Below are 25111 nucleotides of genomic sequence, written 5' to 3'. Positions count from 1 at the left end.
AATTTTGGGGGTCTTCTCTCCCCTTCCTCCCCAACCCCAGGTCTGGAATTCACTGTACAACTTGCTGTGGTTTCAACTCACAATGACTCATGCAAGAAGTCATTGGCATCACAAATGATTCACTTCTATAGTGAAAATAGAGTGACATTTAAAAGAGTTTCAATTTCCATAAACAATTACCCCTGCTTATTGTTCTGAGTGTGATGAATGTGTTTTGGTGGTTGTGCTGGGATGTACAGTTTGCTTCAGAGGAAAAATCCCCACATCCTTTGCTGGGGCTACAGGTTCAATTTACCTGAGAACTCTCAAGAAGGAGGTGGCATGGTGGTGCAGTGGTCAGCACTGTTACCTCACACCAGTGGGAGCTGGGTTCGAGTCCCCACCATTGCTCTGTATGGAGTCTGCATGTTCTCCTACTGTTGTCTTGGGGTTTCCTTTGGGTTCTCCAGTGCACCCTCCACAGTCTAAAAACATGTTTATGTGATGGAGTTACCAAATTGCCTGTAGGTGTGAGTAAACATGTTGATGTGATGGAGTTACGAAATTGCCCGTAGGTGTGAGTATGCCCTGCGATGGGATGGTGCCCCAGCCTGAGTTGTTCCTTGCCTTGTGCTCATAGGCTCTAGACCCTGCGTGACCTTAAATGGGATAAGTGGTTAGATGGATGGAACTCCAAACAGGCATGAAACTACTGTGTCCAGATTTAAGCCTTACATAATAACTGCACACAGCTTCATGCATACTGTACCTGCATTCATGTATGTGCCACACTGCTTTGCTTTTGCAAAGGTCACCTTACCAGCAACCGACAGAGGTGAGCACCATTCTTTCACTATAGCCTATCTATAATGCCATAGCCACTTGCATTTAATAAAGCAGTTAGTATTGATTGTCTTTGTCGTTATTGAATTGTCGCAAAGCAAAACATTTAATTACGGCTGGGTGCGCACTTCACAAGCATGTTAACTGCAGGAAAAATTAGAATTTTAATACAGTATCAATCCCTACTTTTCACGATTCCATTTCAGAAAAATAATCACCTGAAATTATACATAAACGTTAATAATATTTTATCTGTTACACTTTTACCCCTTCAAGACTACAATGTAACATTATTATGGTGCCGTTCACTGAAAACCACACATTTCATTTAATATCAAACTTCAGTTTCAATGTGATTTACAGTCTATATTTTGATAGTAATTCATGAAGAATTCCTTAAATATATCTCAATCATTTCTGATCCATTATTAACTGAGCCCAATATAAAAACAAAGAACCTAAACCCCGGCCAATTATCCTTAGCTTTTCATGTTGCACATATTTCTGGAATAACCCCTTAGACCCTTTCAAAACCTCCCACTACTGGAAAAAAAAATCTTGCATTAATTAGGGAAGAAATAATGAACAAAAAAACTACTCGACAAAAAAAAAAAACGAAATTACAGACTTTTTATTCTTATTATGTCTGTTATTATAAGCCTCAGTCCCAAGAGCAGCTGCAGATGTGATTACCTGCCCCAGCGATTACGTGTCTGCCTGCAGGTCAAGGTCCACTGCCCAAGATTCACAGCTCCCTATTGGTCAATAGCAAAATGGAGGGAAAGACCTCCCTGCAGATTTTGCCCCTAATGTTCCTTCCCAGGGGTGACATGGTGGTGCAGTGGTTAGCACTGTTGCTTCACACCTCTGGGACCTGGGTTCAAGTCTCTGCCTGGGTTACATGTGTGTGGAGTTTGCATGTTCTCCCCGTGTCGTCGTGGGGTTTCCTCCGGGTACTCCGGTTTCCCCCCACAGTCCAAAGACATGCTGAGGCTAATTGGAGTTACTAAATTGCCCTTAGGTGTGCATGTGTGAGTGAATGGTGTGTGAGTGTGCCCTCCGGTGGGCTGGCCCCCCGTCCAGGGTTGTTCCCTGCCTCGTGCCCGTTGCTTCTGGGATAGGCTCTGGACCCCCCATGACCCAGTAGGATAAGCGGGTTGGAAAATGGATGGATGGATGTTCCTTCCCCTCACCTGTTCTTGTCCGAAAGCTCGGTGGTGACAATAAGTAACAATCGAGTTAAGTGCTGATTCTACAATTCTGATATGGTGGTTGGCAAAAACGTTCCATCACAGACTGCTGTCAAGGAGACTCAAGACATTGAAAGCAATGTGGTGTAAGAATTCAACATACTCTAAAAGATAAGGTTTTATGAACATGTCAGGTATACCTATCCTTATGAGGCCCGCTCATTCTCATTCACTTCTATGGGAAAAATGCTAACGCTAACTATGACAACCTTAACCCCACCCCGCCCTAATCATAACCGTAAGTAACCAAGCAAAATACAAGAGTTATTGCAATTTTAGTTTTTTCATAGCAGTCACCGATTTTTCTAAAATAGAGTTTTCCCTTATGGGGACCAGCAAACCGGTCCCCATAAGGGAAAAAAAACAGATATTTATCACGTTATGGGGACATTGTGTCCCCATAAGGATAGGTATACCCGTTCTCACACACACACACACACACACACCTGAAAAATGGTCCTCTTAATGTCAAAATAGCAGGTTTTTATCACATATAAACATAATGCACACATACACACACACACACATAAAGATTGGGTATCTATATCTTTGTGGGGACTCTCCATTCATTTCTATGTTCATAACCCTAATCCCAGCTATAACAAAACAAACCAACGAAACAAAATACAACAACTTTTGGGATTTTATGTTTCTTGATTACATTCACAGCTTCCCATTGTGTAGACCGAAAACAATGTCCCCACAAGATCAAAATGGTCATATCAGCAGAAGGACCACATCACACTGCAGTACAATTACTGTAGACTACAGCACAACCTAAGAAAACACTGCCGTTTATCCGCTTAGAGCACATCTGGGAAACTTGATATCATTAGAATTGGACTCACATACTCTAATATCGAAAAATGTGGAAAAAAAAATCTGAACGGCATTTACGTTTTAAAGTCTGAGTGAAGAATTAAAGAAAACACAAATAGTCTTTTCTGCCTTTTAAATCACCACATTTTGCTTAACATATAAGCTACGTTTACTTTACATTATGAAAATGTACAGGTATTGGTCATCTGCTCAAAATAATTCTAAGGAATCTTGGGGAAGTGAGTTTGGACAGGAGTGTTACTCGCCAGAAAGGGCAGCTAATGAAATTATAAAGGTCAGTAAGTGAACAGGCAAGCTGTGGTGAATTGGGCCTGCAAAGGATGCAGTACTTGCTCTTTAAAACCATGCATCATTTGGGATTTACAGATTTATGTTACTGGACCGAAAGACCGGTGTAAGATAATCACTCACATCATCACATTCATGAGGACATATGACAAAAATACCTGCATGTTTAAGCAGGATACAGCAGGGTCAGAAAAGGATCCTTGCATAACCTCTTCATGTCAGCAGAACAGCCAGGAGCTTAAAGCCAGTCTGCTTTCTGGTGTCTAACATATGAACAGCAGTTGCACATACACTAAGAAACGTGGCTCTGATTTTTTTTTTTACCATGTCATTTAATCTAAGTACAGAACTGTAACAATATCTGCAACATGCAGGACAATCAAAGAAAAATGCAAAATTCCTCTTTGTTAATGTTATTCGGAACAAACGGAACCTGTCTTTGTGCTTTGATTGTTTGTGTCAAGCATTGCTCAATTTAGTCACTATATAATAATAACCATAACAATAACAGGTACTACTATAATCCATATCAGTAGTAGTTATTGTGCTAATAATAATAATCTGTAATGAGACAATCCCTAAGGCACCCATCAACTTCATTCAGAAAATTTAATAAACTGATATAAATGCCTTTTTAGATTAATATATTATTGTCACTCCCAAAGTTTTGTGTTTCTCATAAGACCCACTAAGTGGGCTTCACAACGCAGAGAATGTGAAGCCAACGACAGCTTTCATATCTCAGCAACAAGTGCGCTGCTTTCCCGCCTGACTACCAGTCACGCCTTGGCGTTGCCCTTTTAAACCGAAATATCCTCCGTATGCTCTCGCCACCATGGCAATATTGCCTGCCGTGGCTATCAAAACACCGACTGCTACTTCTTACACTATTTTCAATATTTGTGGATACACGATACGTTTTTGTCTTTAATGGAAAAAAAACACGTGTTGCCTTTTAAACACTAATGTATCGCCTATCTATTTGTCCTTGTCCATACATACTTGTGTTTCTAAGCATCAGTTCATATTATACGTTACTTTGCGTAATTTGGCGACAAGAAATCCAACGTCGTTCCGAATCCCGGTAAAACCTTCGCCGTTGCCCTTTTAAGAGGCGCCCGGCTCGCTCCTTCTCACATGGCCCTGCGGAGCGCAGTGACGCCCCCTATGTGCGGCGGGAGCATGTGCGCGGCGCCGATCCCCGCGCTCCGCGTTCACAGCGAGGCTGAGGCGCCCTCGGACGGCTGGGCTGCATTCCTCCCCATTCATGCCGAGACTCCCAGGCTCTCCGGTGAAATGCTGAGCGAGTGACTGCGTCCACGGGAAAGGACGAGTCTGCAAGTTTTGGAATTTAACCATGGAAAGGACGCCGAACCCCGGGCTCACCGTGTTCCGTAAGTACGGCGAGAGAATCCCGATGCATGTTGACTTTGGTGAATATTGTTAAAATGTCTGTAGTTTGCGGATTTTCCCCCAGCCTCTCTGTTAGGGTGCCTGTCTCGATCTGTTTTTCTTCTAATCCTTCGTGTAGTGACTCCGACATATGTTACGTATATAACTGGGAATTTATGCCTTTCGGGTGGAAATTTATGGGATGGCAGCCCCACTCTTCATTATTTTGCGCATTTTAGTTTACAGTGAATATGGGTTACAGTATTATTTCTGCGCAAGCATACTTGTGATTTAGGGCAACCAACTTGATTTTATTAAAACAAACAAAGTGTGTATTCTGGCGGTGTAAACCTGCTGGTTGCGTGCTACACGCCATTCGAAATAGAACCGAATGTTAGTTTAATTGCTGTGCCGATGTAACTAAATAGCGAGAACATCACTGCGTTTGAGCAGCACACACTCGGAATGCGCTATTCCGTCCGCGATCAATTCTTATCTAAAGACATTAGACTAATACGTGAACATGAACAATATGACTTTTGTGTTTTCGGTCATTTCTTTACTTTATTTTACAAAAAAAAAAATCCCATCTGTTAGTATTATTGTATATGTAGCCTTATGAGGAATGAGTACTTTTTATGGCATTACATTCGAGCTGGTGAAATTTTCACGTTAAGTTGAATTTTTTTGCGTGAAGAATTAGTTTTATGACATTCTGCGGTCCGCTAGGGAAATGGGAGATTATCGCCGTACGCTGGCGGAATGAAATGTGTTTAGTTCTCGGGATATAAATTGTCGGGGAACCGCTGGAAATTGCGTTTAATGTTACCGTAGATGACTTGGCGGTAGCTTTATTTCCATCGGTAACCTAAGAGTCATTTCTAAGCGCTTCATCGCAGGACTGCTCGGTGATGTCTCCGTAAAAATCGGTATGATTTTTTTTCCTTTAACGCACAAGCTTTACAACAGATTTCTAGATTGTCTTAACCATTGGTTAAAATACGATTTATACCGATCTTTTTGTTATTATGTATCTGAAAATCCGTAGCGCAGCGCGTTTGGACCCCCGTGCATGTGTGTGTTTGTCGGTGGGTGTGTTCGCGGCGGACCGCATACATCACAATCGGGCTTTTTGTGCACGAAAACTTTTCCTGTTAAAATGCCATTAATCACGTTGTGCGTGTAAAGGCTGGTTTCGCATCTCGGAAGGTGTCGGTTCCGTATTTCACTTGGAGACGATCGGCGAGGTGCTATAGGCAAGGGAAAGGGTTTCGTTGCACGGAAAAGGTTAATAAAAGTGGCGGCTCCGTCTCCTCATTCGGCTTTTCGTATCGGTAATACCAGCATCGGCGGCGCTTCCAGGCTGTGTAGCGCGCGGCGGAGGCGCGACTACGGCATTTACACGGTTTATCGCATGTATGTGTGGTGGCCCCGTCACATTTTATAATTTAGCTATACTGTTTTATTGCAAACACAGCGATTATAATTCCTCAATACATAATTTGGGTTCAGACTTGTTCCAATAAATTTGGTTTTATTTTGAATAAAAAAATCGAGGTACATAGGTTACTTTAACTTTTTTGAAGTGAGTGCATCTTCATAAATTATGAACTCCATAAATTGTAAACATTTTTTGTGAAGATTAGGGTAATTCTATTTCCAAACAATATAAATATACCCACAGAAATTGATTGCCAAAGAGAGCCGCGATAGAATGGATGCTCCAGGTGTAGATAAAACGTTACTGTAATTTTCCCGCAGATAACTTCTCCAAGTCCCAGGTAAAATACATTTTTATCGGTTTATTATTAACTGTAAAATTATTTGCAGTCACTATTTATTGTTTGTTTTTCAAATAACGTAACCGTACTGGTGGTGGCAGCAGGCAGATTAAATAACCAAAGCTACTTCGGGTAATAAAGATAATGACAACCAGGAACCGTGGTAATGATTAAAGAAGGATATAAAGGATACTGTGTACGCGTGAGCTTTGCCTTTACGTTGGTGTGCGGCAGATATCTCCTTTTCCACTTTTCTTGTCCTGTTGAAGGAAAACGTGTTTTTTTCCTGCGTGAATGTTTCGGGCTTTTTTTTGCGGAGGAACTAATTTACTTCCCTCATTTGTACTGGAAAGTTGCGGGAAATTAGCGTTTCCGAGCGGCGAAGGTTGTTTCCCGTCTCATCTCGCATGGATGGGGACACGGTGGCGGCTTCATGAATGTCGCAGGTCACCCAGAATCAGTTACCTGAAGAGAGAGTTACGGGAAATGATGAGCTAATCTCGTGGTCGGATTTCTGTACTGTTCCCAATGTTGATGTGACCTAAGTCTGGAAATGCACAGGCGGTTTAAACGGAGCGCGGCGCAGCTCTCGGTAACCGAGGACAGTGTCTCTCGGCATTGGTGTGAGATTTACAGACTGAACGTCAATCGGAGTCCCCGTGTCTGTGGGCACAACTTGCGGTTTCCATGCGATTTTTATTAATCTACGCGTCTGCTGAGCCCTTTAAAGTATTGTGGGAAATGTGCTCTGTCTGCCCCTACCCATCTACTCAAGCATTTTAAAGCACTGTGGTATCAGACGTGCTCTACTCTGCTAACAGAACAGTTGCAAAAAAAAACCAAAACAATGTATTTTCTGAGTATGCAGTTTTGAAAAAGTGTCTTGCTATGATTCGATCAGAGTATTAGAAAGTTCAGAGTGAGCCTCAGAGATAACATCCCAATATAAATAATGTGTCAGGATTTTCAAATATGAAGATAGCTTTGAGAAATAGCTTTAATGTGATTTCAGATTCGGATGTCTCTGTTCCATACAGATGCACACAATTTATTAAGCGGCTCAGCCTCTGTAATTTACACCTCTAGTTATCCTGACACGAGTAGATTTCTGCAAAGAAACAGCCTGGTGTTTCCTCCATACATCCAGAGCCTCCCGCCCCCCCCATGAGTGATTGGCAGATGTCTGAAACTGAACTGACAGCCTCCCCCCCCCCCTGCCCCCCCCAACCTCGTCCACCCAACCCCCGCTCCAGCCATCTTAACTGCTGCTATCCCACTCGTGTATTTCATCCTGTGGTCACAGCCTTGGCCAATTGCTGTCGCTGTTATAATGCTCTGGGCAAGCAGAGCCTGGAGTCCTCTCTTGTGACGGAGTGTTTACCAAGTTGGCAAGTTCTCGGGGGTGGGGAGAGATTAAACCACCCCCAGGCTCCCAACTCTGTTTGTCTTGAGACAACCTCAGGCCTCAGTGTTTAGGTTAGTCTGGTACTTCTCACTGCATCCGGGACGGAGAGGGGGAGGATGCCGTCATCTTCCACATCTTTGGTTTCAGTGGAGAGAATGAAGACGTGGGACAGTGTGGAGAAACCGGCGAACCCCCGCCCGCCCCAGTTCCTTAGGGATTTCCCTGTCTGTTTACTTTGGGAAGGAGCTGCATGGATACGATGGGCTCTGGCCAGCTTATCCAGTCACTCTTTCACGTTTCCCAGCTGGAATTTCACGGGTGGCTGTCTAGTAGTCGTGATTATAGCAGATTAAGATCTGGGTTTGAGAAACCAAAGTGGACCCATGTTTATGTGGCATGGGGCCCTGTTGGGAATGGCTGATGAAGGTGTGCTCTCGGGGTCTGCGTCAACGCTGGTGTTTCCCTTTAATGTAGAATAAATTTTAATAATAGGCTTCTAAAGATAATTCTGTCTGTTAGCATTTTATGGGGCTTCAGAAGCTCCGGCTTTTGAAGAGACTGTCACTTTCAAGTGTGTGGCATTTTGATGGAGGGATCGCAGCAAAGGGCAGCCACATTAAATTGAAATAATCTCTCCCCTCCGCTCTTCAAAAAGAAACATCAAATAGCGGGGCAGCAAATTAAAAAGTGGTGCCATGTACAGTCAATGTTTTGGCCGGACACTCAGTACAGCAGTACAAGTCGGGAATAAAGGATAAACTGGAGAATGAGAAGTGAATTTCTATAAATAGCCATCATGCTGTGAGATGGTATGGAGTACCTGGGTGTGGAGTCTTCCTGTCATGGGTTCAGGCCTCAGTCTGTGCACAGCAGTCTTTGGTTCCTTGCATGACGATGGTAACGTGTGGTCGGTTTGCCTTGACCAGGGAAAGCTTGACTAAGCAGGTGAACACCATCTCATCCCAGAGGCTGGCTGTCCAGTTTTCTGCTGCAGTGGCATGTATTTCTGTCCTCTGCCCGGCTCCCTTTGGGGTCCCTTTGACAATGACACCAGGTGGCATTTCGTAGAAGGTACAGGGTACCTTAGAGGGGCCTGCTGATGTGTCATTTCGCATGAAGTCTCTGCTTCGTCAGACGGAGGCCCGTGTGTGTGTGACTGACTTTACCTCTTTATGATCCCAGGCCCGGAGGTGGTTGCAGGTCCCGTCACCAGCCGCTTGACACAGCGCTGTAGTCGACGTGGTGATTTTGATATTTACATTTTGCTAGGAAGCAGCAAATTCTGTTACTAGCAGAAGCCTGTCAATCGCTGCTTAGTTATTTTGTCAGTCTGGTATTGTAGTGTTGTGTAAGGGGCTGTCTTCATGTGTCTGTCTTCAGAAGGTTTGGGGATTTTCACGCGGTTGTGAATGAAGGAGATTATCACCAGCTTTGCTCTGGCTGGACTGGGGCCACCAGTGCCGGCTTCCTGCCTGCTCGCCTCTGCGGATTCACACGCTTCTCCCTGCCGCTGAAGGATTAAAAGGCAGCACCCCTGGGGGCCTGTGCTGTAATTGATGGTTTTCATTGCCCCCCCCCCCACACACAACCCCCAGCTGTCAGTATGGCATCACGCCGTCGTTTGGCCTCAGCTTGGCCAGCTCCCCCCTTTTCTCCGGTCATTATCAGAGCAGGGGCTTAAATAATTCACAAGCCCGCATCTCTGCCTGTAAGTAAGATGTATAGGAAGTGGGGGTAAAACACGCCTGCGGGGGCGTGGGAAGTACGGCCAACGGGAGAGGTGGTAAATCAGGTGACATGGTCTGCGGAAAAGGTCACGGGTGCCTCTGGCAGCACCCCTCGGGTATCGGTGACACAAGGTGGCGTGGAGGGGGAGGGGTGGGGTGGGTGGGTAGGATACCGCTGCAGGCTGTGGAATTTGCGCTGGTTACGGCGTGCCCCTTGTCGGGCTGCGGTGAGAGACCTCGTTTCGTTACCTGTGGGGTAATATGAATGTTCCCTGTCATGGCTGCCCTAACTTGACAGCCAAAAAAGGTTGGGAAGTCATGCTTGGTATCTGTTTGTGTGCTTAAGTTGTTCTTACTGAGGGTGACGAGACAATCAAGAAAAACCTGCTGGTGGTAATGCGGGGGACCTTCCTCCTCTACAGGCTCCTCCAGCTGCACCTCTGCTGCCTCCCCTCCCCTCCGTGACTCATTCTGCCCCTTTACCCTGCGCAACAAAGGCAGTGTGGCTGTGAGCTTTCAGACCTCCCTCTTCCTACAGTTTTGACTTGACTACCCAACAGGGAGAGTCGAGTGAGTGGGTAGCCCCAAACAGGTCATGGCTCATGGGTCGCACAGCTTGTTTTAGCGGTGGGTTTTAAGTTGAGGAATGGACACCGCTGACAGTGCAAGGACACTTCTGTTTCTCTGAGGAGGAGGGACGCGGAACGTAGAGAATCAAAGTGAGATAGGCAGACACAAGGAGCTATCTGTTGAGTGTTTGTCTGTCTGTGTGTGACTGACATGCCAGAGTATCAGATTTACACAGTATGGTCAGTAGTAGACAGTAATATCAGGGCGAGGTACACCGTTTCCGTGGGAATTTGGATGTTGAGTTTCCCCTATGGTGTTTAACCAAGGATGTGGCTTGTGAATTTTTCACCTTCATGTTTGAGCTGCAGTGAATGGAGGCTCTTCCTCTGCTGGCCAAGAGACACATTTCTGTTCTCCCTTTGACACTCCGATGCTCTGTGTGTGACCCAGAATCCTCAGGTTTTTATGAGACAGAAATACGATGCTGTCCCTCCCCCGCTCGCTCACTCTTTACCTACTTTTTGACTGCAGCAATTGATTTAAGGACAAGCTGTGTTTGTGTGTGTGTGTGCATGTGTGTGTATGTGACTGTGAGTGCCAACTCTCTATGTATGGCTGTGAGTGGCGTTTTTGTCCCCACAATGTGATTAAAAATCTGCAACTTTTTAACTTGTGGAGACTGAAAAAAATGTAAGCTCAGTTTTATAAAAATCCGTGAATACAATCAAAAAGCTAAAATAGCCAAAGGTCTTGTATTTTGTTTGATTACTTATGGTTAAGGTTAGGACTGGCTGGGGGTTAGGGTTAGGTGGTAGTACAGGCCCGGTGTGTAAATGGCTCTGTAATGTCCCTGGTCTGTGTGGTTCCCGCTGTCCATGTCCTGCCTGTTCTCATCACCCGTCCTGCACTTTTTCTCCTGCTTGCTCTCTGCCAGACCCCTGTTTCATCTGGTTCCCACACAGCCTCGCCTGGAATGCACCCTGTCCGCTGAATGGGGGGGGGTCACTTGGCGTCCTGTTCACCCGCTCGTGAACCCTGGGGTTTCCGCTCTGGTTGGGGGGAGCCTGATGTCCCTCAGGCCTGCTGCTAGGGTCCAGCATAGCCGTGGTACTCTGGGCTGGGTAATATGATTTTAGTTTTGTTTTGTTCTGGGACACATCTTGTGTGTGAAGATATGCGGTGTTCATTAAAATGGTTGCCTGTATGACTCACAACCGGAATAATTTCAGCCTATGAGATGGGAGACATTGCTTTAAATTCATTTTGCTTAGGATGTAGAAGGGTTCAGGGTTGGAGACGGTTTCGGAGTTGAGGTCAGGTGGCTTCATTTACTGTGTTTGAGACAAAACCCAAATACCTTTTGACAGGACTCTGTTTGAAACCCATGTAAATCAAAGCAGCTGTCAAAGTGGGAGGTCATTTTCAGTTTCATGTACAGAGATGTGTGGCATGCAGACTAGCTGCCTTTCACTCAGTAAATGGTGTCTCCTCTATAAATCAATCAGTAGTAAATGATTACAGGATGTAGATGAAAGAATCAGCACAAGTGTTTCTTGCTCTGAGGTGAAGGTTAAGGGTTCTTTTACAGAGAGGTGTCTGTCAGGTCAGTTTTGGTCCCCACAATGTAATATGTACATGACCACACATGCATACAAGAGTGCGCACACACACACAGGTTTGTAATTATATCTTTCTGGAGACTCTCCATTCATTTCTATGGGCAAAACTCTAATCCAAACATGACGATCTTAACCCCTACCCAGCCCTAACCGTAACCATACGTAACTAAACAAAATACAAGACTTTTGGCATTTTTACTTTCTTGATTTTTACTTTCCAACAGTGCTGTTGGACCTGCAGGCTTTGTTTTCTTTTTTAGTTGTATAAGTTTGGGTTTTTTAACTTCTCTGGGTGGCGACTAACCTTCCTGCCCCGGCCTTGCTACTAGAGCAGGGGTGGATGGGGTCATGATTTTTTAAATATCTCGTATTTGTTCAACGCTCAGACACTTTGCAGGAATGTGGAATAACCAGATGACGTGCTCTAGGTTGCTTACCCTGAACTGTGGCGGCACCAGAACCGTGGCCGGTATCGAATATGTACGGGAACGCCGAAGAGCTGTCCAGTTTGTGGGTGGCGTGAGGGCTTTCCGCCAAAACGACGGCAGCTAAGATATTTCATCGGAGCATTAATTGAGCCGCAGGTCTTTGGAGAGGTTGTTAATTATTGACATTTGCTAGTAACAGCATCTGGGAATGAGTCATGCCGCTTTCGCTAAACTTTGTTTCCCATTCACACGCTCTGCCCACAGCCAGGAACTTTTGTTTTTCTCTCTGGCATGTGCTGCAACCTGACCGACGTACAAGGGCGTCCTACGCGAGAACTGCGTGTTCTTGTCTTTCTTATGGCTGTAATCTCCCTCGGCTTTCCGGCCTGGAAGGCCATCACTAATCAAAACCCAAACTATTCTTTTGTCCTTTTCATCAGGTACTCCTCCATATACAAAATGCAGTGAAGTCCATTGTAATAACTTGGCTGTTCTTAAACAAATCATTTTAGTGGTTGTTTGTTATCCCTGTGGTTTAGTGACTGAATGCTGGAGCTGTCTTTTGTGCTCATTCTCCTGCCGCAGCCCCTTGTCTGTGAAAATATATGTACATGTATATCTGCTACCTGCAATAGCATGTGTGTTTAATTCCCTTGTTTCGCACTTGTGTGCCACCCGTGTGTATCAGCGCAGTCAGAGGGTGTAGGGAGATTGTAACAAACCTGAGCTCTTGCTCCACATGGGACTGTGTTCTGCTAAGTCGGGCTGCCTTCTGAATGTGTGACAGTGACTGCCCTCTGCCCTCTGCTGTTTATTCTCACAACACAAAGGGTCAGTGTCAGAGTTATTCATTCGGAAAGGCCGTCACTGGCATTCTGTGGGAGGTGGCCCCCCCCCCACTAAGTAGGAATAACCCTGCGTTCGATTTTCTCTCGGAACTAAGAAATTCTGAGGCGAGTATAAAAAAAAAATAAACATTTTTAAAGATTTATAAAATAGAGTTACTGTCGACTGTGTAAGCCGCCATGAGTTCCGGCTCCGAGAGAAATAATCGAACACAGGATAAGCCGAGCACTCTCACCTTAGCTAGGTGGGCAGCGAAAGGGGGGAGAGTCATCAAGAGCTAAATCTCCGTAATGCTCCCCCCCCATCATTTAGAATGATTGGCTTAGGCCCTCTCTCACCACACAAACCTTGGGAACTTCTGTCATGTTTCAGCCACTTCAGTTGGATTGTAGTCCCTGGGGGGGGCAGCAGGGGGGTACTACCTGAGCGTTTTATAAATCCCTACTCCTGGGTAGGTATTGTGCATTTGCCTAGGTACTACTTACTGGGGTTAATGGCGATCGCTTGCAGATTGGTTGACCACAAGCACCAGTACTAAACCACGCGGAAGTGAATTGAAAATGGGTAGTGTATTTTAATTAGATTAACAGGATTAATGAATCTCTCTTTGCTTGCTTCCCCATTTGTCTGCCCCAGATAATTTGATACCCAGAATTCTAGGTAAACGTGCTTAGGCCTTCTTGTTGTTTTGTATAGTGCTGCACCAATATAGAAATTTGGACCGTTGCAGATATATTTTTGTCTAACATTGCTGATACGTACACTTGGGGTTGGGCGTAACCAGGATTGAAACTTGCTGGCATTGATTATCAGAATCACCATCCACTTTTTTTTATTCTGTGGAACATCTGGTCTGTATCTAACAGGATTTTCCAATGTCGTAAAGTTAAAAGCTGTGTCCTGTTTTGAACAAATCCAATATTGAACCAATATCTGTATTTTCAGACCATGTGATCAAACCCCCCCCCCCACTCTCCCCAATAACTAACAAATAACAAAACAACAACTTATTCATCCTCCGATGTTTCGTGGGTAGAGTAATTTCCTTGCTTATGAAGTTATTAAGTTACATGTTAAGTTAATGTGCAAACTTTTTGCATCTTCCATGCTTATTTAGCATAAAGGTCATAGTTCTTGTTATGCGGTGGAAAAGTGGCACCACAACAGTGGCCAGGAGCTACTAAACTAACCGGGTGAGACAGGCCAGGAACTAGAAACCAAAAACCAGGTTTCTGAACAGTCTGCCTGGTCACCCTGGTGTTTGGGGTCAGTCAGCACATCTCTGAATAATATGGATCCTCAACTGTATGGTTAATGCCACTCAATGCTTTCAAGTGCGTCTCCTGATCATTCAAACCCTATAGGGTTAACTCTATAGCAGTTTAAGAGACTATCGATCTGTCTCTCAGTCTGCCTGTCTGTCTATTCTATAGCTATGTGACAAAGTTCCCCTTTCTGCTGTACTTGTCTAGACCTTTTAATGGATTTCAAAAATGTTAGATGGTAATTTTTAACACTTAATTATATGTTTATTTGGTCCAGATGGTATCCCATAAAAAGCCTTTTATTAAAATGAGGGCGCATGTTCTAATTTTAGGGAAAAATATATTATTTTTCATGCAAATCTGACTAGCTTTCTACTGCTTATTTGATTTTTTTTATTTACGTTAAAGATGCAAATGTAGCCTTTAAGAAAATTAAAATGCTGAAGTGAGTATTGTAGCAGCTGATCTGGGCGGCTGTTCATTAGTCTGCTGTAATTGACTCGGCACAAACACAATCAGGGGAGATTGAAGGGTCTGTCTGAAAAGGTCAGGTGGGCAGTGTGAAGATACATCTGCTACACAAGCCTGTGGTCCTGATCCGTTTACTGCAGTGATTCCCAATCCGGTCCTCAGAGACCCACAGTCGGTCCATGTTTTTGCTCCCTCCCAACTTTTTGCCAGACAGTCCACATTTTTGCTCTGGGAGTTGGGAGGGAGCAAAAACATGGACCGACTGTGGGTCTCTGAGGACTGAATTGGGAAATGCTAGGTTCCATGGTCACTTTAGTAACCATAAAACCAGCTTTTGGTTGCTTAAAGCTGACCGGTGCAGCAGCTTCTTTCTCAAATCCAGATTCTTTTTTTTGTCTTTTTTTTATTATAAAAAAAAAAGAAGATGGAGATATTGGCAGAAGCAGAGTGTGAGGGCCTGGCTGGTCACTGTTCAGCTGTCAGTGGGAGTTGAGCTGTGTGAGAAGAGGCTGGTCATTGCCGTGGTTCCAGAGCAGGGGGCTGTACGACGGCCGGTGAAGAAAGCACCCCCCCCCCCCCCCCCATTTACGCAATGCGGGGACCTTGTGGTGGATATCTGCTTGTGGGTGATGTCATTGGACATGGGAAGGCTGATCTAATGTGGTGCGGCTGCCAAATGATGGCTCCGCAGGCGGGCGTCCAACCCCACATAGGGAGATCGGAAGGTGGGGGTGGGGGGGGCACTTGTTTGGCTACCTTTGGTGGGGTGAATTTATACAAACCGCATGTAAGCAAATCGGCATACAGCGATGGCCTGGCCCACTTCTTACAACTCTTCCCCTCCCTGCCCCTTTTAAGTAAAGTTTATGTAGTAAGTATCAGATTGCACACAGCACAGGTTTTTCTTGTCCGGACTTTTTTCTCCGCCCCGTGTCAACCCTGCCCCCCCCCACACACGCGCTTGATGGTAAGATGTGATCAGACTTTTGGGCGTGTCTGCAGCCCCAGGAACAACGGTGACATTAGGCCTGAGAGCCCAGCCCCCTTCTTACAGGACAGGTGTGCATTTGTGTGTCATGTATATACTATGTGTTAGGGGCCAAATGTCCCTACAACGAGATAAAAACCTGTTGTTCTGACGTTGTGGGGACCATTTTTCTGGTCCCTACAAAGGGAAACTCAATAAAGTATTTTGTTTAGTTACTTATGGTTAGGGCTGGGTAGGGGTTAAGGTTGTTATTGTTGGGATTAGAGTTATACCCATACAAATGTATGGATGGTCCTCACAAAAATATACGTGTGTGTGAGTGTGTGTGTGTGATGCATGACGTCAGTCAGCAGAACCGGCCCTGCAGAATGATTCGCTCTAGATGGAATGTGTGCTGACAGTCGGAAAAGCAGAGCACTGCTGGAACCCATGCACTACTGTCAATGGAATTCAAACCTATTATTATTCTTATTATTGTTATCATTGCTATTAATAATAACTACCTAGTGGCTTCAGCGAACCGTTGTGCTGCATGTGGAATTTGCCATGGCTGGCTTGCAGAGGCTGTGTCGTCACTGGTGTGTTTATCCCGATTTGCCGGTGGGTCTCTGTTCCCCGAGAAACACGGCTTCCCCCGTTCCGGGGGGATTTTGGCAGATGTTAATAATAGTAATAGTTTGAGGCTGTGCGGCAGGCTGCACTCCTACTCCAGTTCACAAGCTACGTCACACAAAGTATTCTAAGTATCTGCCTAAGCCAGTATCTGTATGTATACGTAGAGTCGCAGCTGGGTCTGGCAGTTGGAGTCGTCGGGGCTTTTTTGAATAGGCCCATTGAAGTTCTGTGTGTGTGGCGTTCCCACCGGTTGTAGTGGCGTTTACACACGAGGCTGACAAAAACCTGGAAAGTGGGGCTTAGGTATTTGCGACAGTGAAGTGCAGGACTTTGCTGGGCCAGGGAGAGACTAATTGTTCTGGTAATTTCCTGCGGTGCATCACGGCTGCGGATGAGAGGTGTGTACGATGTAGGGTGCGCTGAACAGAGAGTCATTTCCCCCTCGTGGTTGGCATGTTGTGTGTTTTTTTTTTTTGTGACTTTTAGCCCAACCCCCCCGAAACTGCAGTATGTTAGTAAATAGACACAGGTCACGTATCACACGTAGCAGGAGCCGTCCCTCCGGTCCAGCTTCAGTTCGCTTAGGCGTGGCACAAGGCGGATTTAGCTACTCAGACCCCTAGACAGGCAGCTGTAGTGGATGGTCCATTAAGGTGCGTGCGGCTCTCGTAAATATTTGGCATACAGATATGAGACGAGCAGACAGGAACCAGCGTGAGGAGAGGTGTTTATGCAAAGGGTAAATGTATGCTAGTGTGTGGGGGGCGGGAAGGAGGGTAGGGTCTGGGGTTAGTTAGAGTGGAGCGATGTAGAATGAGGGGAGGGTGGAAGGGGGGGTGAGTAGTAGACTGTGAGTAGCACGTTTGCCTTGACTGTTGACCAACTTTGGGACAAATATTGCAGTGGCTGTTCTGTAAGCAGGCCATGCAACGTATAATAAATGGTTAAGAGCATTTATGGCTGAAAAAAAGGTATAGGACATTTTTTTAATGTATTATTTCTCCTCTTAAGTGTCTTCTCTCAGGAGGAAGGATTAATTAAAAAACGAAGAGGCAGAGTTGAAGCAGACATGTGTGGATTTGGTGCAGGGGTCCCTTTCATTTCCTCTCTTCGGGTTCTGGTGCCCCTGGTCGGCAGTGGGGGCTCCGTGGAAATGCTACCCAACCCCCCCGCACCCCACCAAGCCCTAACCCCCTTCAGATTTCAGCCTGGTGGATTTGGTTAAGGAAAGAGTGACTGGGGTCACCTGCAAGATTAGGAAGAAATCACCCATGGCTGTATCTGAGCAGAGGGCTGCGGGTGTGTGAGATCGAATGATACAAGGATTAAGTGTTGTTTGTGACTTGGGGATCAGCTCAACACACACACACACACACACACACACACATGCAGGTTTGTAATTATATCTTTGTGGGGACTCTCCATTCATTTCTGTGGGGAAAACTCTAATCCCAACATGATGACTTTAACCCCTACCCAGCCCTAACCTTAAATGTAAGTAACCAAACAAAATACGAGACTTGGCATTTTTAGTTTTTTTGATTGCATTCACAGATATTTGTGGGGACCTGAAAAATGGTCCCCACAACACCAAAAAAACAGGGTTTTATTACATTGGAGGGGACATTTGGTCCCCACAATGTAACATAAACATAATGTATACACATGCGTGCACACACACACACACACACACGCACACTTTTCCCGTCCTCCCCTCTCGAGACCCTGACAGATTGGACATGTTACAGTAAACATGCACGTCTACGACACTCAGCTCTAGCACAATAGCTTAGTTCCCCAGGGGGTGACACCCCCACCCCTTTTTAATAGGACCTGAAAGCCTGGGAGATGTGCATGGTCACACCCACTTGTGGCCTGTTTCTATAGACATTGTTGTGTGGTGGGGGCGAGGGCGGAGTCTCTAACTCTGTGGGGTCCCTCCCAAATCTACACACGAGTGGCTGGTGCAGCAACTGCCCAACAGATGCGCCCCCCCCCCCCAATCTTAATCCCCCACCTGTGCCTTACACAGACCCCACTTTGAGTGCAGGGAGGGGCACAGCTGCCTTTCCGCCTTGGAGGCACACAGCGGTCGTGTACGCTGCAGGGGCGGCTGGCTTCCCTTGCCGCGCGCGGACTGTCAGCCGGCGACCCGTCTGCACGCCCACTCGCCGCGGCTTTTCCCGCCTGTGACAGTACGGTGAGCGCTGTGTGCGCTGCTGATTTACATTGTCAGTAGAAGTGTCTCTCAAAGCTCCCCAATCACAGATTGCACCGTTCTGTTCTCTTACGGAGTGGTCTTTGTGGCTGGCTGATTTTTATCTTTTTCCCTCCCATCCCCCCATTCGTTCTTCCTGCACTGCAATGCCAGGCTTATTTATAAAGGGGGAGTTTATATTGTGGGACAGCCTGTCTACTAAACAGCTGCACTTGTTGTTTTTCTATTTCCATCTCTCTTATTGTCTGTGCTGGTAAAGGCAACAAGATGTATTTCCATCCATATATATACTGTATAGTGTGTGTGGGGGCCAAATATCCCCACAATGTGGTAAAAACCTGTTATTTTGATCTTGTGGGGACATTTTTCCAGTTTTTAATCTATCATTAAAAAAATTCCAAATTCATTGCACAGTTTTCTGGGACTAATCGCAATTAACCATACCTAACATAAAAATTTACAATCATGCATATTTACACTCTGAATCCCTAAATTATTTTACAATTAACGCAAAGGAGAGTCTATGGGTCATTCATTACTATAATGTATCAATTTTCTCTGATTTTTTAAAATTAGTTTGAAGACAGACTCATTATGCAGCTTCATTGTTTAAACTATCATTTTAGCCTGAGGGCAACTTAATCAGTTTTGTTGAATTAGCATTTATTTCTGTAATAAACAAACGTACTCCATGAAATCCAGGGCAAGAGTTACGGAGATGAGAAAACATTACAAAACTAATTAAAAACTGAGCAAAGATACACATCTTGTCATGCAAATTGTTTGTGAGTTAAGTCGAAAGATTTAAAAACATTTTGTGTTCTTTGATTTTTGGCTACCTATTTGGGGGAAATGGTTAAAAATCATCAAATTGGGGCAACAAATGACACCACTTTAATACATCTTGAAAATTAAGGTAAATTGCTCTACACAATAGAACAAACACTATTTCACCATAAGATGTTTTCCAGAAAATTCTCAAGCTTGTGAGAATGCTATTTTAATATTTTAATATTTGTTTAATGTTTTAAGTTAAACTTGTGATGTGCAGCTTATTCATTTCCAAGAAAACTACTAATTGCTGAATTTGAATATTTTCAAAAAGGCATTGAAAATACATATACCACATGTACGTATAATCTCAGGTACTCAACAGGCAGATCGACGTAGTATCTAATTTCAGCAGCATGATTGATCTAACATCTAAAACCTATTTGGCAAATGGCTCTAAGAACAAGAACCTGACAACCACTGAAAGTGCACAGAATAACATGAAAGATCTTAAGATTTTAAAGTTTATGCCTTCAATAAAATAAAACAAATCGTGCAAATAGCATTATTTTTATCCTTTGCCTCCATCTGGCAATTTTTTAAAGCAAAATAAACTGGAGTCCTGTATCAAGAAGCTGGATTTGTTTAGCTAGATAACTTGGTAACATGTTACTTGGCAGGGTACAAATACTTAGTAATAACTCATTGAGCTGGCATGTAATAACTCATCAGTATTTTACTTGTATATTCATTACTTGTTCCTTCAGTAGTTTACAAAAGTTTATAGAATTAACAAATATAGTAACTGCTTGGGATGAAAGGTACATCATTATTCATTAATGATGATCAAATATGAGATCAGTATTTAACGTGTGTTACTCATGACTTGTTCCTTCAGTAGTTCCTTCAGTAGTTCACAAAGGTTTATAGAATTAACAGATACAGTACCAAATATAGTAACTGCTTTAAAGCATGGGTCATGAATCATTAATGATGAATTAACATGAGATCAGTATGTAACTAAGACTTAGTTTGTGGTTAATTAATGCATAATGCATAAGTAACGGTATAATACTATATTATTTGTGCCCTGTGAAGTAAAGCGTTACCGATAACTTCAGATTTAAGGGACAGCAGTTCAGATGCAGTTCATCTTCATTCACCTATATTTAGGCCAGACTACCAGAAATTCGACAAGTTACCCTGCTAAGAATAATGAAACCCTGCTTTGTGTCAAAGAAATAATGCATTATGACTTTAAAATTAACGCTTTGCCTTAAGTCGATACATTTCCCAGCCCCGAATGTAGCCAGCTAGCTGTTTATCTCTGCTGTCTCCCCACTCCATTGTTTCCTTATGGCCTGTATTTTATTGATCTCGAAGGGGAACATTTTTATTTTATTATCCCACAGCTTTGCACAGGTAAATAAAAAAAAATAGGAACGCTCCCAACAATAATCCCCACCAGAAACAGCCGTAACACCATATAGTAAAAAAAATAAATAATTGTAAGTGTTTAAGTATAGAATAGTGATGCCTTATTCATTTCTGTGACATCAGTCAGGTAGCTTTTCCTTATCCCATCATGCTCTCTGTGTGAGATGCAGACACGTATAAAGGTGAGAGCCAGCTTCGGGCTCAGAGCACAAGGTTAGCCAGCATGTAGCGCCCCTGCAGAACTCAGGGTTAAGGGCATTGCACCAGGGCCCAACATTCTGCCAACCATGGGATTTGAACTGGTGACTTTCCGATAACAGGAGCGGAGTCACTCACCCTCTGTGGGTGCTGCACCTTTAGCATTACTGAGGTAGACACCTGCTGTAAACAGTAACGATGGAAGGTGTCTAATTAGTGCTAGCTCACAAGGCAGTGGTTGGGCATTGGGTCAGATTAGGGGCATGGAAACCAGTAGCGTGTGCTAAGCATGCAGTGTGAATGCATACATGTGTAATTAGGCTTTTTGTGTGTGCGTTTTGGGGGGGGAAGGGGTTGATAGCCAATAAAACACACCTGGGACCTGAAAACTGTTTGGGCTCCCATAGGCTGCCCCTCCTCCCAGAGCATCAGTGACATATATCTAGTGACATACTTGGTGTGTTCAGGTTCTGCCCAAAACCCCCCCCCCACCCCCCACCACCACCTTCCTTGGCTCATCTTCAGAGGAAATCTGTTAATGCTGGCTCTGTGGGATATTTGCATTTTTTTCAATTTAGCTAATATATTCGAGGAAATGCTAATTTATTTCAAAGAAATGCTATACTAATACTTTTAAACACTTGAACAGTAATTTATATGGTGCGCCTCTTTTTGTCCCATTTAAATCAAGTGATTTGAGTGATTTATTTATTCCTCGTAGTTTAGAGCTAATGTTGTTTTGAAAATGTAATTGTATTTCATTTTGGATTACATTAACACGCACAGAAACCGATTCTGGCTGCAGTTAATTGCAGCGCTGATTTACATATTCAGCATTTTCAGTGCTTTGGATGCCCAGGCACTGTGTTTGAATTCATTGGCATTAGGTATTTCCTTTGTGGAGAAGAACTATTGGAATGGCAGCATTTTATTTTTAGGTTTTGTAGGGTGTAGAGGAAGTGATGGATGTCGGCTGCTGTGATAAGACCTTGAAGGTATGGCAATAAAATGGCCTTTTCTGCACATTTTAATTCCTTTCCCCAGTGATTGTCCCGTAAAAGCATTGATCTCTGCAAAGTGCTTTGGTTTAAAATTTTGATGGATTTTTATGTGCCTTGTGAGTGTGTATCTGTGTGTGAGCACACACCCGTGCTTGTATGTTAGGGCTTTTTTCCCCCATAACAAGAATTAGCTTAGCAATAAGTGGCGAATTAGGACTAAGTGCAGCTAAATGGAGGCAATCCTCTCACTCTGGGAAATTTGTGCCGCAACGATTGTCAGCTCAGGCAAAGGTTTTTGTTCCAATGGGCTTGCAAGCAGGGAATTTATGCCGTAGATCATCCGGACTGATTGGGTTGCATTGGGGAATGCGTTGACTCTCTTGTGAGTGTGTTGAGGCGGAACCCGAAAGATTGGTCGGTGCTTATGAGATATAGATAACCAAGATTGTTTGTGTACCTGTCATTACTTAATTGAGGCCCAAGGAACAAAAATGTGCCCAAATAAAACACCACTGCTCACCACATTCCTGTTGTTAGTTGTGAAAAGTCTGTGACGGTGGAAGTAGCACATTCAGACCACCAACTAGCCTCTAACCATACCTGATACAGTAAGCATCGTAAGATAGGCCTTCATATCCATGGTTAATCCATGCTTGTCTTATGCTGCATTCTGCTGTGTTTAGTCTTGTCTGACAGCAGCCCCCTGTAGCCCAGGATGCCCATCCTAGTAATTAAATGTTGTATGGGATATTTCCCCCAGGTCCCATTCTACTTTATTGCTACATATGTGTTGTGAATGTTTCTACCCACCTTCCTGTTTGGCTGGGCTTCTCTGGTGTTTTAAACCACAGAATGCAAAATCAATAGGAAATGTTCCACTGCAGCTCATAATGTGTTTTTTTTTTCCCTCTCCCCCTCCCACTTGTAGGGCTCTTGGCCGTGCCACTGCTGATGTTATAGATGACAGCTCTACGGCAAGTGAAAAACGGGACGTCTGGTCTATAAGTGTGTTCCCTCCCCCCGCAAATCATTAACGTGGTGCAGCCAAGCCGGACGAAGGAGCAGGAGGAAGAGCCCACTATCTAACCTTGGCTGTACAGGGGCAGTGCGTGAAAATGTGGTCTTGCACGAGACTGATGAGCAGCTTGCTCCTCCTGCTCCTCCAGGGGCTACCACTCATCCTGGCTGTGGCCCGCATTACGCCCATGCCCTTCAAGACCTTTTCCCCGCTGGACGGAGGCCTGACACACATGGTGATCCATAACAAGACAGGCGAGGTGTACCTGGGTGCAGTCAACTGGATCTTCAAGCTATCTAGCAACCTGACGAAGCTACGTAGTCATATGACCGGCCCGGTGGTGGACAACGAGAAGTGTTACCCGCCACCGAGTGTGCAGTCCTGCCCGCACGAACTGGCACAGACGATCAACGTCAACAAGCTACTGCTGGTGGATTATGCTCAAAACCGTCTCATTGCCTGTGGAAGCACCTCCCAGGGGATCTGCCAGTTCCTTAGACTGGATGACCTCTTCAAGCTGGGTGAGCCGCACCACCGCAAGGAACACTACCTATCCAGTGTGAATGAGTCAGGTACCATGTCAGGTGTCATCATTGAAGGGATGGACAGCCTCAACAGCAAGCTCTTTGTTGGCACACCTATTGATGGCAAGTCGGAATACTTTCCCACATTATCTAGCCGCAAGCTGATGGCCAATGAGGAGAACGCTGATATGTTCAGCTTTGTCTACCAGGATGAGTTTGTCTCTTCTCAGCTGAAAATCCCCTCTGATACGCTGTCAAAGTTTCCAGCATTTGACATCTATTACATCTACGGATTCAGTAGCGAGCAGTTTGTCTATTACCTGACTTTGCAGTTGGACACGCAGCTCACCTCACCTGATGCTAGCGGTGAGCAGTTCTTCACCTCCAAGATTGTGCGCCTATGTGTGGATGACCCTAAGTTCTACTCCTATGTGGAGTTCCCTATTGGCTGTACCAAGGACGGTGTGGAGTACCGGCTCATCCAGGATGCCTACCTTACTCGGCCCGGTCGGCTGCTCGCTCGCTCTTTGGGAATCTCTGAGAAGGAGGACATCCTGTTCACAGTTTTCTCGCAGGGCCAAAAGAATAGGGCCAAACCACCTAAGGAGTCAGCGCTCTGCCTCTTCACACTACGTCGAATCAAGGAAAAGATCAAGGAACGCATCCAGTCATGCTACAAGGGTGAAGGCAAGCTGTCTCTGCCATGGCTGCTAAACAAGGAGCTAACTTGTATTAACTCGGTAAGTCTTAAAGCATTCAGCAGACCGTTCAGAAAGTTCTGCTCTATATAAAGGACCCTAAAAATCACATTTCCATCCTGTCGCTTTTGCTTTTCCCTGTCTTCCTCTCTGAAAAATGTCTCAGGTTTGCTACGTAAGGATAAGGTTTTATCATACAAATGGTCTTCAAGAAACTCTGGTCAATTCTTACACCAAGAAGAGTTCATTATTTGCTCCTGGGATTTGTGTTCTGTCGCTCTGCACTTCATTGCCGTCTTCAGGCTGCTGAACTCTCCTGAGAGTCTGCTCTGAGGTCTGGCCTGATGTCAGTGAGTGGCTCTTTGTAACATGAGGGCAAGGGTGTGCATGCTTAATGTAACTGGGATGACACTGATACGGACTCTTGTGGCATTGCCTTTTCGTGGGGTTGGTCGACATCCTGTGGCTGTGCTGTCCCAGAATGCAGCATGCAGTGATATTTAGTATGCCATCTGTGTGTTTCCACTGCAGTGTTTCCGGTGATCGGTCTTTGAAGTAGTACACTGCATTCTCGTGTGCTATTGGGTGGAGATTAGGCAAACTATGATGGTGATGGCAAGATCCCCCTCAGGCCTAGTTAGGTGTAATATACCTTTGAACAGTTAATTAACAGGGCTGGAGGAGTGTGGAGTGGTGAGCAAGCTGTGAGGTAGTGTGAAGGCAGTGCTTGTCATCACACCCCTCCCCTCAAATAAAGCTCTTAACTCCTCAGCAATTACCAGTTGCTAGATTTGCCATTTTTTGTTAATGAATGCTGCTGTTTGGGAATCCTCAGGTGCCTGAGTAGTCTTGTTTTCTCTTCAAACACTTGAATATTTGGTGAAATAAATAGCTGTCATGGCACATAAATTTCCTAATTAATTGTACACAGGATAATAA

The 25111-nt window shown here is 44.7% G+C and overlaps 1 protein-coding gene across 2 annotated transcripts in view; it reads left to right on the top strand.

Annotated features, from left to right (window-relative positions):
• The first annotated feature begins 4396 nt into the window (after positions 1-4396).
• The window catches only part of LOC111855146 (plexin-A1-like), a 147187-nt gene continuing 126472 nt past the window's right edge, over positions 4397-25111 (top strand). For both annotated transcript variants that reach the window (XM_023833862.2, XM_072712861.1), the window contains exons 1-2: positions 4397-4594; positions 22861-24214. In XM_023833862.2, coding sequence (XP_023689630.1) covers positions 23048-24214 — 1167 coding nt within the window. In that variant the 5' untranslated portion in view covers positions 4397-4594; positions 22861-23047. The remainder of the gene's footprint in view (positions 4595-22860; positions 24215-25111) is intronic.

Source organism: Paramormyrops kingsleyae, chromosome 6 (assembly GCF_048594095.1).
Source record: "Paramormyrops kingsleyae isolate MSU_618 chromosome 6, PKINGS_0.4, whole genome shotgun sequence".
Classification (NCBI taxonomy): domain Eukaryota; kingdom Metazoa; phylum Chordata; class Actinopteri; order Osteoglossiformes; family Mormyridae; genus Paramormyrops; species Paramormyrops kingsleyae.
The sequence above is the reverse complement of the archived record's forward strand: the minus strand, read 5'-3'. Positions and strand labels throughout refer to the sequence as shown.